This window comes from Oryzias latipes, chromosome 14 (genome assembly GCF_053564925.1).
Source record: "Oryzias latipes strain Hd-rR chromosome 14, Olatipes_Hd-rR_3.1".
NCBI lineage: Eukaryota > Metazoa > Chordata > Actinopteri > Beloniformes > Adrianichthyidae > Oryzias > Oryzias latipes.
The window spans coordinates 20,105,155-20,120,572 of NC_136250.1; the positions used below are offsets into that span (position 1 = coordinate 20,105,155).

Genomic DNA, 15,418 nt, shown 5'->3' on the forward strand with positions numbered 1-15,418 from the left:
GTGAAAGAAAAAAGCCTGGAAAAAGAATCATGATATCTGCACCACTTTGAGATTTTGCACCAAGCTTCTTCCAATTGTAGGTAGCAAACAATTCAATTCATCAAACAGTAGAAGAAGAAGACCCCCCCCCCCCCCCGCGCTTGTCCAGTGTGAAGACCATATGCTAAAAGCGCTTTCAAGAACTCGCACCACTAGTGGACATAGAGTCAAACCCAAATTATGCAAAGAAAAAGTGACATACTCTAAAACTACAACAGTGCTGTTGCTAATGAAGCAAAGTGAAACCAAGAGGATATTTAAAAAGGCCTTTGAAGCAGACTCACTAAAGGTCATTTAGAAATGTGTTAGAAAATGGTTTTGTTTCTGGAAAAAAATTGTAGAAGGACCAGAAAATCCTATTTTTCCATCTATTCCCCTACTAAAGTCATGTCGAGATGAGACCAGAGCAAAGTAGTCAGTCCTAACGTTCATCTTTCTTTCTAATGTTCAATGTTCTTCTTTATGTATTTATTTCTGTGAGATGTAAAAAATACAGCACATTTGATGGGCTGAACATCAGGTTAGTCAATTTCCTGCTGCTTTGCTTAGCAGTGGAGTAAAGAAACATTCATAAAACCGGGCAGTTGGATGAAGTTTGGAAAACCACATTTATCAATCCTCTCAATAAACTCATAAAGTACAATGAAAGATCATGACCACAATTGAAAAAGCAAATCATAAAAAATGAAATGTGTCTTAGAAAATCACAAAAAAATTACAGAAACCAAAACACACCACCAAAACAAAAACAAAAAAAAGAAAGAAATGAAACTGAAATGTTTCAGAAAACAAAAGTATTTAGCAGAAATCAATATGAAACATTAAAAAATGACACAAAGGAAGAAACCAGAAAAGACAGGTACTATGCAACATCACTGATTGGAAGATACCATTCGTCCATCATGTCAAGTGAAAGTTATCTGCTATACTGCTGTACTATTCATTAAACTTTTAATAGTATGTTGACATTGAAGACTCATTCAGAAAAAAACTCAAACGTACAAAATCAAACATCATTATGCAATCTGCAATGTGTCATAGTACCTACCGTTTCTGGTCTCATATTGTGTTCTCTTTTTTAGCATTTCCTTTTGATTTTTGGAAATACTTTTGTTTTCTGAACTGTTTCATTTTTTTTTATTTCTGTTGTTTGTTTGTTTTTGGAATTGTGTTTTGCCATGGTGCAGCAGTAGGGCGGTCGACCCATGATCATAAGATTGCAGGTTTGATTCCCGCCTTGCACGCCCATGTGTCAAAGTGTCCTTGGGCAAGACACTGAACCCCACCTTGCCTCTGGTGGGAGGTGGGCGCCAGTGTTTGGCAGCGGAGCCGCTGCCAGTGTGTGAATGTGTGTGTGAATGTGTGTGTGCATGGGTGAATGGGACTGTGACTGTAAAGCGCTTTGGGCCTTCGTAAGAAGGTAGAAAGCGCTATATAAGTATACGCCATTTGCCATTTTGCCATTTTCCATTTCTGGAATTTTCTTTTGATTTCAAAAACATTGTTGTTTTTTAAGTATTTGTTTGGCTTTTTTTTGTTATTATCTTTTTGGGATAAGTGATTAGCGCTTCAGGGCCAACATGACAAAAGTCTTGTGTTATGAAAAAAAATCCTAAATTTCATTCTATTTAGGCAACCAACCTTTTTGCGTACAGCAGAACCACCCCTCTGAGATTTTTTTGGCTCATCACAGCCTCAGATCTTCTGTCATTTAGGGTTCCAAACCTTTATCCTGAAGATAAAAACCACATTGATGTAAGGTGATTTTAGAGGAGGGACTGTTGCAAAGTCATAAATTATATGAATATTGTGAGCTTTATTTTTAATGGCCTTATGACAACAATGGAAATATATGTTTTATCTTTTCCTATTTTCATTCATCTTCTGCCGTTTTATCCCTTTTGGGCTCACAGGGCTGCTGGAGCCTATCCTGGCCACTTGTGGGTGAAGGCAGTTCGCCAGTCTGTTGCAGGGCCATAATCACACACCCATTTATAGGTCAATTGGCAGCTCTAAATCACACGATTTAGAGCTGCCAATTGACCTATGAAGCATGTTTTTGGACAGTGGGAGGAAGCCAGAGAGAACCCATGCATGGGGAGAACATGCAAACTCCGTACAGAAAGGTCCCCCATTGATGTTATGTGTCAGGTCCCCCAGCTGGGACTTGAACTTGGGGCCTTCTTGCTGTGAGGCAAGAGCGCTAACCACTGCGCCACCATGCAGTCTCTTTAACTACATGCTACAGAAAATTCTAGCGCTAAAAAAAATCAAGAAAATATCTGAGGAGGACAAAGTTTATTAGAAATGTAACATTTTGACTTGATTGAAGTAAATGTCACCTTAATGCATTTTCTAAAAGAGAAGAAAAATCTACATTTTCTTTGAGTTTGCACTTAATAAAAATGTAGACCCATGTCGCAGCTTGAGTTGCATGTCTCAGGATTAAATTTACAGTTAAAGTGTTGCTGTGAGTGTGGCTGATGACAGCCTGCTGATACGTCATTCCTCCATACCGTCCTGGTAACGCAGAGATAATTGAACTTGTTTACATATCCTTCGGGAAATCAGCCAATGCTCGGAGAAGACCAGAGCAGATAAGAAAAAGAGCAGCAGCACACTAGAGTTTCAAACCAAACGTTTTTTTTTTTTTTCCGTTTTTTTTCTCAGTCTTGCTCGTGTCTCTCATATGATCTATAAAAGATCTAAGACAGATTAAACGTATATGCTGCTACACGAGCCATGTGCGGCGTTCTGCCATATTCGCTCGAGTGTGTGCGCTCGCCACTGCGCGTGACTCACCCAAGTGCATGTGTAACCTGAGATTCAGGTGGTGATGCAGGCGGGTGTGCAAATACGTGAGTGGAATTTGTTACCACGGCAACAGGCATTCAGTGAATCGGTGCAATGGAATGGCTGGTGCACTTCTATTAGAGAGAAGCAGTTTCCATAGCGACTCAGCATCGCAGCTGCCTATGCGAGAGTTTCTGTGTGTGTGTGTGGTGTGTGTGTCTTTTTATGAATATGGTGTGAATCCTGTGCGAATTTGAATGTTCATTAGCGCACCTTGCTATGTGTGACTTACTTTATACCATTCCTTTTTGACTTGTCCTTGGATGCATGTTTCTTTGGCTTAAACCTGGTTCACTCTACCCCCTCCACACACACACACACACACACACACTCTGCCAGTCTTTTTGTGTTGGCCTATTTTCTTCTTCTTCCTCTTGCTGTTTTGCTCCCCCACTTATCCTTTTTTCTCTCCTTTCCTCTTATCTTTCTGTCTCCCCCTTCTCTGAAGCTCATCAGGGTAAACAGATGCTGTGGCTGTTATTTATGTTTCCACTTGGTCTCCCTTTCATACAAATTATCCACAGGACCTGCACAGTGCAGACGCTCTGCCTAACTGGGCTGCGCTGGCAGCTCTCGCAGCCTCATCCAGACACTCAGAACGTACCACAGACACCGGGGGAGGCAGAAGTGGAGCGTGGGGGGGTTTGAAAGCTTACAGAGTGAACCATAGCAACATACTGATGGGCACAAAGACACCAATAAGAGATAAGGCATAAGAATTGCCTGCACCATTTGCTCTGCACTTACAGGGGAACAACTGTTGGGAACGTACCATAGCAGCATAAGACAAGCCAAACAGACATCACAGACAGAAATGGAGATGATAAACCCAATGGGACATGTACAAAGTGTTTGACTCCAACTCTACATACCCTGAAAATGTTGAATTCTCTCTACAGTGGTCTTTTTTTGCCTATGAAGTCTTGACTTGCAGTAATTTTACATTTTTGAGCGCCAATTACCTCAAAATATTTCTTTAATGATTCCCAGTTTGGCTCTGACTTCCGTAATAAATGACTGTCTCTGTTGTACAGATGTCCGGGATCGTCGTAAGAAGCCGGTCATGCTTTTCATCCATGGGGGCTCCTATATGGAGGGCTCAGGGAACATGTTTGACGGCAGCGTCCTCTCTGCGTACGGAAACGTAATCGTCGTCACCATGAACTATCGACTTGGTGTGCTTGGTAAGTCTACCGCCCACATGCAGTTCACCGAGCTGGATTTTGCCCTGTTACACTTCACAGGGTGAGATTGCTCCGTTGGGAATGCGGCTTACAGAATAGTATTGTTTGCTGGAGATTTTCATGGTCATTTTCCATGGATATTTTCCATGACAGAGAGAAAAAGCCTTCCGTAGTAATAAAAACAAGAATGGGACAAGGACGATGCTATTGGGAAATAGGACATTTTTTTTAATGTTGACCTTTGCAGAAGCTGACTATTTTTCCTGAATTAGTGATGGGAAACACTTGAAACTCCAAGGTGTGTTTTGCCTGTATTTTATTCATCTTTTATGATTAGATTGCAAGGTTAGTGCGGTACAGTGGTCGCACGCTGTCTGCCTCCGTTCATTTCTTTTGCCATACCTGCTTAATCCTGATCAGGGTTTAAAGGTGGGGGTGGAAGCCAGCTCCAGCTGTCATGGGGCTGGAGGCCGGATACACCCCAGGTCAGGCCATCATCTTACCACAGAGCTGTTGTCTTTTCAATTTTTTTTATGTAAATCAGCTGCAACCTCAGGACAAAGACATTTTCAAACAAATTTAGAAAGAGATTGAAAAGGGAAAATGACTAAACTGTAACTCAGAGGGAATTTGTTAATATGGCGTCTTCTTATCATATGAAATTCCATGCATTTTTTCGTCATTTTCCTTCCTCCACTTTAGGTACAATAAATTGTCCTCTTCAATCGTTGCAGCTGCAATAACCCAGTTTGTGCCTGTGAGTTGAGCCCAGCGATCATCGAATGTCCTTACCCTTTGTGCTGCTTGATATCAGTGAAGTATTTACATTCGCCATCATCTTTTGGAGGTGTTTGCTCACAGATCATATGTGGCAGTCACTGAGTTTGGCAGCTTGGGTAATCAGATCTTGTTTATTGCATCAGGCCTGTTTCAACATATCACAATAATGATAAACAGAGGAACTGGAGTTGTCTAGGATAGAGTCCAGCGGTGGCGGCGACTTTTAACAGAGGGCAACTTGATACATGCTGCTATTGACAGTGTGAGTGAAGAGGCGCAGGCAGGCACAAGGACAGATAGAGAGTTACCAGCATGACCCAGACCCACTGTTTTCTTTTTTATACAGCCTTTTTCATGGTTTTCACCTAAACTATTGCTGTTAGAAAGCTTGTTTTTTTTTCCAACTTATTGTTTGAATTCAAAAGAAGTCCCAAAATTTTGACATATATTCATGCCTTCTAGAGCATTTATTTTTCTATATAATTTTCTTTTAGGATAAGGCATCAACCGTTGCTAAAAATGATTCAAAGATTATAGGTTTAAACATGCTACTGAATTGTACTTCCCAGAAAAAAGGATTTCAAAAAAGGTTTCTGAATATAGTGTTACCATAAAACAATTCGTTATGCAAAATTCTATAAATGAATGCCTAATGTTAAAAAAGGATACATTTAGGACTATTAGCTCAGTGGCAAAGAGCCATTTTTAGGGGTTCACATTGGTTTCACATCTCCCCCAACATTTATTTATAAAAATATATCCCTACACATTTGCTTTCACCTGGAGAGCCGACTCCAAATGTCATATGGGCCTTTATTTCCCCCGACTGCCTAATTAAATGTTAAGGCCATGTCACACAGCCACTACTTACATTTTGCGCGTTTTCCATGTATGAAATTTGAATCTTTCATGATTCATGCGTGATGTACGAAATTCATACGTTTGTCATTTATCCATGTGCGCAGATGTCCGTCAAGGGTCTCGGCCGACGGGTCTTTACGTTAATTTAGTTTTGAGATGTTCCAAATTTTGTGTACTTTACATATTTTATGCGCAATTTTTTATGAAAATCTTAAACAATTGTGCGCAGGTTTTGCAAGACGTATATGCACGTTCGTGGTTTTACATGACCATTCCAAGGTCTAACAGACTTTTCATGCATCTAACGTCGATATATAACTTTTAAATTGCGTATACGGCACATTTTAAACTCACATTAAAATTAGGTATCAGACGCACGAATCACTAATGAATTGCATCTAAACAGCGCAATCATGCACTGTTCATGTTCTACGTTGGTTTACATGTTTTTTGCGTGGTTTATTCGTATTTCTTATGTAGTTTTAACGTTTTTAAAAATTTAAAAAAGTCAAATGACGTCAGAAATTTTGTAAGGCACAAAGCCTTAAAAAAGTACTGGGTTGTGCATAAAGAAGCAAACTGTCCGTACAAGATAGCAGCTGAATTTTTCAGAGACTGATTCTACTTTATCGTAAGAAAACATGACTTCTCAACCTATGTAAACTCAAAGTTTTATGTACCAAAACCAACAAAGAAAGCATTATTTACAAATTCTCAAGTGTCTTGAGGACAGGCAAGCTGCAAATCACTCAATGAGATGGTCAATGCAAGTTTCCTAACACAAAATTCAAGCATTAGCATTCCCCTTTTTATATATATATATTAAGGTGCTTCAGTTAAATTAAAGGTTTTTTACAAATTTTTAAAAAGCAAAGTAAATGCTGTTTGCACTAGTACTGTCAAACAGGAAGTTATGCACAGGAGCGCACCTGATGCAGATATATTAAGTTAGAATGGATTTGGACAGAGGAAAATAATTTACATTTTATTGAATAAAAGCTGGTAACCAATAAATTAAATCTGATAAAACTTAATCTCTCAGTTGTCTAAAATAGCCAAATAATAATATTCAGACTTCAAAGCTTTTGCGTAGGCTACCGTTTTTTTTTTTTAACATTGGAAGGCACACATGAAGCCTGAATTACATTCAAAAAACAACCGTATGCTTAATAATCCGGAGCACCTTATATATGGACTATTTCTGGATGTGTTTGCTGATGTTGAAGTGATTTTGAGAGGTACATGGAACTCTGTCAAAACAGCACTCTGTCTGTTTTTTTTTTTTGTTTTGTTTTTTTACAAGTTACAAACAAGGTTGGGCGTTATTGATGATATGCTAATGCAGCTAACCCAGCTAACATTTAACAGAGTCGGACTGTGTATTTTTTATGTGTTTTGTATTTATACTTTTAAAAAGAAGCTGAAACCTTAGGTAAGACGAATCATAGAAGCTGCACTTTGTTTAAGTAAATTTCAAAACATTAATTTTCAAATATGACTAAAAATCGACGCCAACTGGTGTGGCTTGGTAGTGACTAATCAAATAATCCAAAAATAGGTCCATGGGTTATTCAATAAATTTGTCGGTTACATCCCTAGTTTTAAGTCATTGCATTTGGAACCAACTGTCAGAGTCAGACTGCGAATCCCATCTTTGTAGGATTGTTGGTTTTAATTAGATGGGCTTCTGGTGGCTGCACAATGGTGCAGTGGTTAGCACTCTTGCCTCAAGAAGGACCTGGTTCAAAACCTGGCTGGGTACCTTTCGGTGTGGAGTTTGCATGCGCTCTCTGTGAATGTGTGGGTTTTCTCTAGGCTCTCTGGTTTCCTCCCAAAAAACATGCTTCGTTGGTAAAATCAAATCTCTATATTGCCCCTAGGTGTGAGTGTGTGCCCCTGCAACAGACTGGCAACCTGTCCAGGGTGTACCCCATCTTCACCTAACTGTTGCTGGGTTGGCTCCAGCAACCTTGAGCAGGTTCTGAAAATGGAAGGATGGACTTCAACTTCATAAATATAGAAACAAATGCAACTATTTGAATGACTGAGGTGAATGAAAATAAGAAGTCACTAAAGAATGGAGATTTAGCTCTGTTTTATGGAAGACCTCCACTCCAATACCTTGGTTTAGATCTTGTGCACTTGCTGTGTTCATTAAGACAACTGTCCTTGTGTGTGTTCCATGTGACACGCATGATTGTGCGTTACTTCTGCTGTGAGTGCTCGTGGACTAATTGCCTTGTGTGGAATGCAGACATGAATAATGCAGCATCCATCTGAATATTTAATGGCCTCTCCTCTCTGACGCTGCGCTCCTGAGTCAAAGTGAGAAACAGAGGTACAAACTGTCTTAATGGTTTTACGTTCTAATCTTCAGCATTATCCTGTACTTACACTGGCAGGAGCTTACACATGCCAACCTCATTTCATACAGCAACTGCGCCTTTAAGAGAGCGACGGAGCATTAGGAGTAAGGGAAGAGCGGAGAAGAGGGAAAAAAGAGACAGTTGAGCTAGGGAGATGCACAGAGAGACGGTGAGGGGAGAGGAAACAGAAGGGGGGAGATGGGAGCAGTCTAAAAATAAAACCTTAGATATGCTTTTTTAAATCTGCCGAGATGGAAGGTATTCGCTCGAATAAAACCCTCCCATCAATGCGGCCACGGGCCTCCGTCCACTATGTCACTCCTCCGCACGGCAAAGTTTGCACCATTTTCCAATAAATCATAAAGAGTTTGCCTATTAATTCATGAAACGCCTGTCTTTGTGCCACGAAATGGGTGAATGAGAAGAAAATGTCTGCGGTGCACAGCTCGGTCTAGAGGTTCGGAGGTGGACTTCAGTGCTCTTCACCTCCTTCTACCTTTCTCTCGCTCCGGGCTCAGACAGCCTTCTGATTTGTGTTGAGTAACCATCTGTTCAGACTAATTAACTAATTAATGAACTCTGGGGAAAGGCCCACCGTTGTGGGCTCTGAGAACATTTTTCACCTCAGGAAGGGAGATGAAACGCTGCTTTACTCTTAAGTGAGCAGCTAACCTATTTGGGATATTGTGTTGATGACAGTCCTTTTATTTTGCTGAAATGTACCCCTATAGGTATCCATTAAGACCGGCATTTATTCTCCGTGTTTTAAACTTTGCTAACTTATTTTTCCAGATTTTGCGAATGTTTTTAAGGATCTTTTTGTCATGATTTCACAAGGATGAGGAACCCAGATGCTGCAACCCAGAAGGAAGACAGGTAAGTGGAGGATGAGAATGGATTTATTGTTTGCTCCAGATGTGAAGATGGCTGGTTTGAGGAGTGTCCAGGTTAGACGTGGCTGTGGCGTGGCTGGAGGGTCTTGAAGCGGTTAGCGGCTGCCGAGAGTTTCCGTGCTCCTGAGGCGTAGAATGGAAGGTCCGTGCTGCCGTCACTCGTGAGCGGTAGGTTCCATAAGGGGTAACAAACTGGCGTCGAGTAGTGGCGTTGATCTCCTTTTGAATCCACAGAAGATGATCAGGAGAGTGATGGCAGCTGGTGGCAATCAGGAACATTAGGGCAGAGCTGGAGGGGGGAGGAGACCGCCAGGCACCGTGACAGTACCCCCCCCTCAACGACCGCCTCCAGGCGGTCAGGGACGCCGATCCGGGTGGGCACGGAAAAAGTCAGCAAGGAGGGCACGGTCCAGGATCAGGGAACGGGAGACCCAAGAGCGTTCCTCCGGACTGTAACCCTCCCAATCCACGAGGAACTGGTGGCCGCGACCCCGGCGGCGGACATCCAAAATCCGACTGACCGTATAAGCCGGGGCACCATCGATGAGCCGGGCGGGTGGAGGGGAGGCGGATGGCGGGCAAAGCGCGCTGTCAACGACAGGCTTGACCTGAGAGACATGAAAGGTGGGATGGACTTTGAGAGCCGCTGGGAGGCGGAGGCGGACACAGGTGGGATTGATGACCTTTTCCACAGTATAGGGACCGATGAAGTGGGGGGCGAGCTTGCGGGAGGTGGCCTGAAGAGGAATATTACGGGATGACAACCAGACTTTCTGACCAGGGTGATATGTAGGACCCACCACACGATGACGGTTGGCCGTACGGCGATTGGTCTCCTTAGTCTGGAGCAGAGCAGCCTTGGTCTGATGCCAGATGCTCTGGCATCGGCGGAGATGGTCCTGAACAGAGGGGACAGCGAGGTCTAACTCGTGGGAAGGAAACAGCGGAGGCGGGAACCCCAGAGCAGCCTCGAACGGGGACAGGCCTGTGGCAGAAGAGGGGTGAGTGTTGTGTGCATATTCGGCCCAAACCAGATACCTGGACCAGTCAGAGGAGTTCCGGTCGGCGAGACAACGCAGTGATGTTTCGAGCTCCTGGTTAGCTCTTTCAGCTTGGCCGTTAGATTGGGGATGATAGCCTGAGGACAGGCTGACTGTGGCCCCCAAGGCCCCACAGAAAGCCTTCCAAACCTGGGAGACAAACTGGGGGCCCCGATCCGAGACAATGTCCACAGGAATACCATGGTGACGGAATACATGCTGGACCAGGATCTCCGTGGTTTCGGTGGCCGTGGGCAACTGTGGGAGCGGGATGAAAAGGACAAATTTAGAGAAGCGGTCTATGACGGTGAGGACGACCGTGTTTCCCTGAGAAGGAGGGAGACCGGTTACAAAGTCCAGGGCAATGTGGGACCAAGGACGCCCGGGAGTGGACAGCGGATGGAGGAGACCAGACGGTGGTGAGTTGGAGGTCTTGGAGCGGGCGCAGGTGGTACAGGCAGCCACATACTCCTTAACGTCCTTAGTCATGGAGGGCCAGAAAAAACGCCGACGGAGGAGGCAGAGAGTCCTGGTGACCCCGCCGTGACAGGCAAGACGTGAGGCGTGGGCCCACGTGATGACGTCGGACCTGAGAGATCGGGGTACATAAAGTGTTCCGTCAGGAGGTTTTGGGTGATTGGGTTCCTCACCTTGAGCTTGCATCACTTTATTCTCAATGTCCCAGGTAACGTTTCCAACGATGCAGGTGGAGGGAATGATGGGGTTCGTGGTGCCGTCCTGGTCATCAGAGGAGCAGTACTTCCGTGAGAGGGCGTCGGGCTTAATATTGCGGCTTCCTGGTCTGTAGGTTATGGTGAAATTGAAACGGTCAAAGAACAGGCACCAGCGGGCTTGACGGGAATTCAGTCTCTTGGCGGAGCGAAGATATGAAAGGTTCCTGTGATCAGTCCAGACAATAAATGGATGAACCGCACCCTCCAGCCAGTGTCGCCATTCTTCCAATGCTAATTTAATAGCGAGAAGTTCACGGTTGCCCACATCATAGTTGCGCTCAGCAGGGGTCAGTTTCTTAGAAAAGAAAGCGCAGGGCTTCAATTTGTTGGAGGACTCTTCCCGCTGAGATAATACTGCCCCGACGCCTGAGTCGGAGGCGTCAACCTCGACCACGAATTGTCTAGCTGGGTCGGGTTGTATTAGTATGGGGGCTGTAACGAAGAGGTTCTTGAGAGTGTCAAAAGCTTCTTGGGCATCCGAGTTCCATTGGTAGGCCCGAACAGTGGAAGTGAGTCGCGTGAGGGGAGCCGCGATGGAGCTGTAATTTCTAATAAACCGCCTATAGAAATTAGCGAACCCTAAAAATTGCTGAAGTTTCTTACGCGTGGTAGGGGGTTCCCACTTGGAGACAGCCTCGATTTTAGCGGGGTCGGGTCGAATGCTACCTGCCTCGAAGATGTACCCTAAGAAGGGGACGACGGTGGAATGAAACAGACATTTTTCGGCTTTGACAAAAAGCTGATTTTCAGACAATCGTTGGAGTACCTGACGAACGTGGTTTCTGTGCTGATCAGGATGTTTAGAGTAGATCAGTATGTCGTCAAGGTAGACAAAAACGAAGCGGTCGATAAAGTCCCGTAGAACGTCGTTTATGAGGCGCTGGAACACGGCAGGAGCGTTTGTTAACCCGAATGGCATGACGAGATACTCATAATGACCGAGAGGAGTTTTGAAAGCGGTTTTCCATTCATCACCCTCCTTGACCCGTACGAGATGATAAGCATTTCGTAGGTCAAGCTTGGAAAAGATACGGGCCTCCTGAATCGAGTCAAAGACAGAGCTGATGAGCGGAAGGGAATACTTGTCTTTTACCGTGATCTGATTTAGTTCTCGATAATCTACGCACGGTCGGAGGGTTTTGTCCTTCTTCTCGACAAAAAAAACCCTGCACCGACAGGGGAGGAAGAAGGACGAATGTGCCCCGAGGAAAGTGCCTCTTGAATGTAAACCTCCATAGCGGCTTTCTCGGGGCCAGAGAGATTGAACAGCCTACTTTTAGGGAGAGGAGCGCCGTCCAATAAAGTGATTGAACAGTCGTAAGGCCGGTGGGGAGGTAAGGCACCAGCCTTAACTTTGCTGAAAACGGTGTGAAGATCGTGGTAGCAACTAGGCACGTTAGACAGATCGATCTCCTCAGGAGATTTAACGGAGGCTGAATTAGCGGGTGGAACAGCGGATTGCAAACAGTTAGCGAGGCAGAACTCGCTCCAACCAATAATACGACGATGGACCCAATCAAATTGCGGGTTGTGGTGACGAAGCCAAGAGTACCCCAGAATAATGGGGTTCTGGGGGGTTTGAGTTACGAAGAACCGGGCGAGTTCTCTATGATTACCAGAAGTAATTAATAACACCGGTTCCGTACGGTGAGTAATCACCGAAAGGTGTTGACCCCCCAACCCAGCGGCTCTAATAGGGGAAGGAAGGGACTCTGTAGGCAGGGACAGACGAGTAACTAGGCTGTGATCTATAAGATTCTGTTCAGCGCCGGAGTCAATCAAAGCGTGGAGATCCAGAGTTTCAGAAACATGACTTAACTTGACAGGAATGCGGAGAAAATCTTTAGAAGATGACAAGACTTGACCCGCCCGCGGCCTGTCCTCTAGCGGGGGGTTTTGGAGTTTAAACGCAGGCTACATTGGTGTACCTGGTGTCCAGGTTTTCCGCAGTAAAAGCATGCCCCTTCGATCCGGCGTCGCTGCCTCTCCTCTGCGGAAAGCTTGGAGTGTCCAATCTGCATGGGCTCGTCGGTCTGACTGCGAGAGGTTTCAGACTGGGTTATAGGAGAAATGTGTGCCGCCGTACCTTGTGGTGGATTAGCAGGACTTCTGCGTGGAGGCTGAGGTCTTTCATGCTGTCGTTCACGTAAGCGGGTGTCCGAACGGAGAGCCGCCGTGACGAGCTCCTCAAAAGAGTGGGTTTCTGGTTGCGAACACAGGTGGTCCTTAATGACTTCATTTAAAGACTGATAGAAGACCCCACTCAATGCTGGATCCGTCCAGCCGGCTTCCACCGCCAGGATTCTGAAGTCTATGACGTGGTCGCTCACTGAGCGACTTCGCTGCTTAAGAGCCAGAAGCTTTCGTGAGGCTTCCTCCCGCTTACGGGGTTGGTCAAAAACCAGCCTGAATTCATTAATGAAGTGCTCGTACGATAGGTGGGTGACAGGATTGGCGGCCAGGAAAGCCTGAGCCCACTGCAGCGCCTTATTGCGGAGTGAGTTTATGATCAGGGTAATCTTGCTGAGGTCGGAGTCATAATACCTCGGGGCTTGCTGGAACAGGAGACTACATTGCAGCAGGAACCCTCCACAAGCTTCGACGTCGCCGAAGAATGGTTCCGGCTGCAGTCGGTAGTTTTCAGGTGACGGACCGGAAGCGGAAACTGCGGCGATGCTGGAAGCGGGAGGTGATGGTGCGGGGGTAGCCCCCTGGACAGTTAAATTCATCAAAGTTTGCGTTAGACCATCCAGGCGCCGAAAAAGTTCCTGTTGGGCAGAGGATACTTGCGACAGAGCGTCGGCTTGGCGGCCCAGGGCGATGCCTTGCTGGCTGACGGCAAAACGAAGTCCCTCTGGATCAGCTGGGTCCGGAAGTTCGCCAGTTTGTTCTGTCATGATTTCACAAGGATGAGGAACCCAGATGCTGCAACCCAGAAGGAAGACAGGTAAGTGGAGGATGAGAATGGATTTATTGTTTGCTCCAGATGTGAAGATGGCTGGTTTGAGGAGTGTCCAGGTTAGACGTGGCTGTGGCGTGGCTGGAGGGTCTTGAAGCGGTTAGCGGCTGCCGAGAGTTTCCGTGCTCCTGAGGCGTAGAATGGAAGGTCCGTGCTGCCGTCACTCGTGAGCGGTAGGATCCATAAGGGGTAACAAACTGGCGTCGAGTAGTGGCGTTGATCTCCTTTTGAATCCACAGAAGATGATCAGGAGAGTGATGGCAGCTGGTGGCAATCAGGAACATTAGGGCAGAGCTGGAGGGGGGAGGAGACCGCCAGGCACCGTGACACTTTTTAAGCTAGCTAGGTACCAAATGGTGGCTTGGACCCTGGATATACAGAGGTTCATCAAAAGGACTTTTCTGCAAGATGCTTTTGAAAAGAAAAGTTGATGAGTATCTGATCTTAACAATTGTCAAGGTGTAAGCTGTGGGTTAGCAGACCCACAGACCAGTTATCCTGACCCCTTGACCTCTAGAATTAGACCATAAAGTCTTATTTAGACTCTAGGCTTGTCATTCTTTCATTATAAAAAGTTGACTCGTATTAGTGCTAGTAGTATTGAGCTGAAAAACAGGCTTAATTAATTTTAATTAATTAATTTAATTAATTTTTTTAGCTTTCTATCAAGGTCAAATTTTTATAAAACATGTCAAAAAGTTACACAGTACATTCAAGTAAAATAGGTGTAGATCTAGACATCAGATGTGGTATTACATATAAGTGTTAAAATAAGCAGGTGTGCAAATAAATAAAAGAGCATAAATAATGGAAATCAAATCAACAACCTTGAAGTGCTTTGAAAGATATGCTTAGCTATAAGCCTTAATCTCTTTTTTTTTATAACTTTATTTTTATTAGTTTTTGTTACATGAACACAAATCTCAAACAACATCACAAAAAAACAAGAGAGAAAAGAAAAAGGTCAAGTCTAGGTGTTCCCCATGTCTATCTGTTGTACAGTGTCCATTTTTTCCACTTTCGGTGTAATTGTGCCTCTTGCAGCTTCAGCCTGTATGTTATTAATTCCATTGAATATATGTTGTTGATTGTTGAAGTCCATTGCTCCTTTGAAGGGATCTCCGTAGTGCCCCAGTTTCTGGTTATTGTTTTTTTTGGCGGCTAGTGACATGACTTTAAATAAATATTTGTCACTTTGGTGGATTAGGTTTCCTGAAAACATGTACAGATAAAACAGTTCTGGCAACAAAGGAATTTTGTATCCCAGCACTTTGCATGTGAGATCGCCCACCATCTTCCAAAAACCTGTTACATTCTGACATTTCCAAAATACATGAGAGTGGTCAACATTTATTTCTCCACATCCGCGCCAACAGCTCTGATTTGTTTTCAAATGTTTGTTCTTCAGTTTAGGTGTTATGAAAAATCTAATAAGGTTCTTCCAGGCAAACTCTCTCCACGTTCGAGATCCAGTGGTATGGTGGTGTCTCCACATATCTAACCAGTCCTGTTCAGTTATCCTTATGTTTAATTCTCTTTCCCAGTTATCTTTTACTTTCAAAGTTGTGTTTTCGTCATATTCCATCAATGATTTATATAGCATACTAATCCATTTAGTATTGTTGTCTTTATATGTCTTTGTTATTGTGTGAACTATCCCGCCTTCATCCCCAGAGGAGTCGCTCTGTATTGCTTTCTTATGGTAGTTT

General features: G+C 44.3%; 1 protein-coding gene across 5 annotated transcripts in view; it reads left to right on the top strand.

The window, feature by feature from the left end:
- Positions 1–15,418, top strand: part of nlgn2b (neuroligin 2b) — a 140,177-nt gene that overhangs the window by 89,772 nt on the left and 34,987 nt on the right. For all 5 annotated transcript variants that reach the window (XM_023962099.2, XM_023962100.2, XM_078930301.1 and 2 more), the window contains one exon: positions 3,927–4,076. In XM_023962099.2, the coding sequence (XP_023817867.1) occupies positions 3,927–4,076 (150 nt within the window). The remainder of the gene's footprint in view (positions 1–3,926; positions 4,077–15,418) is intronic.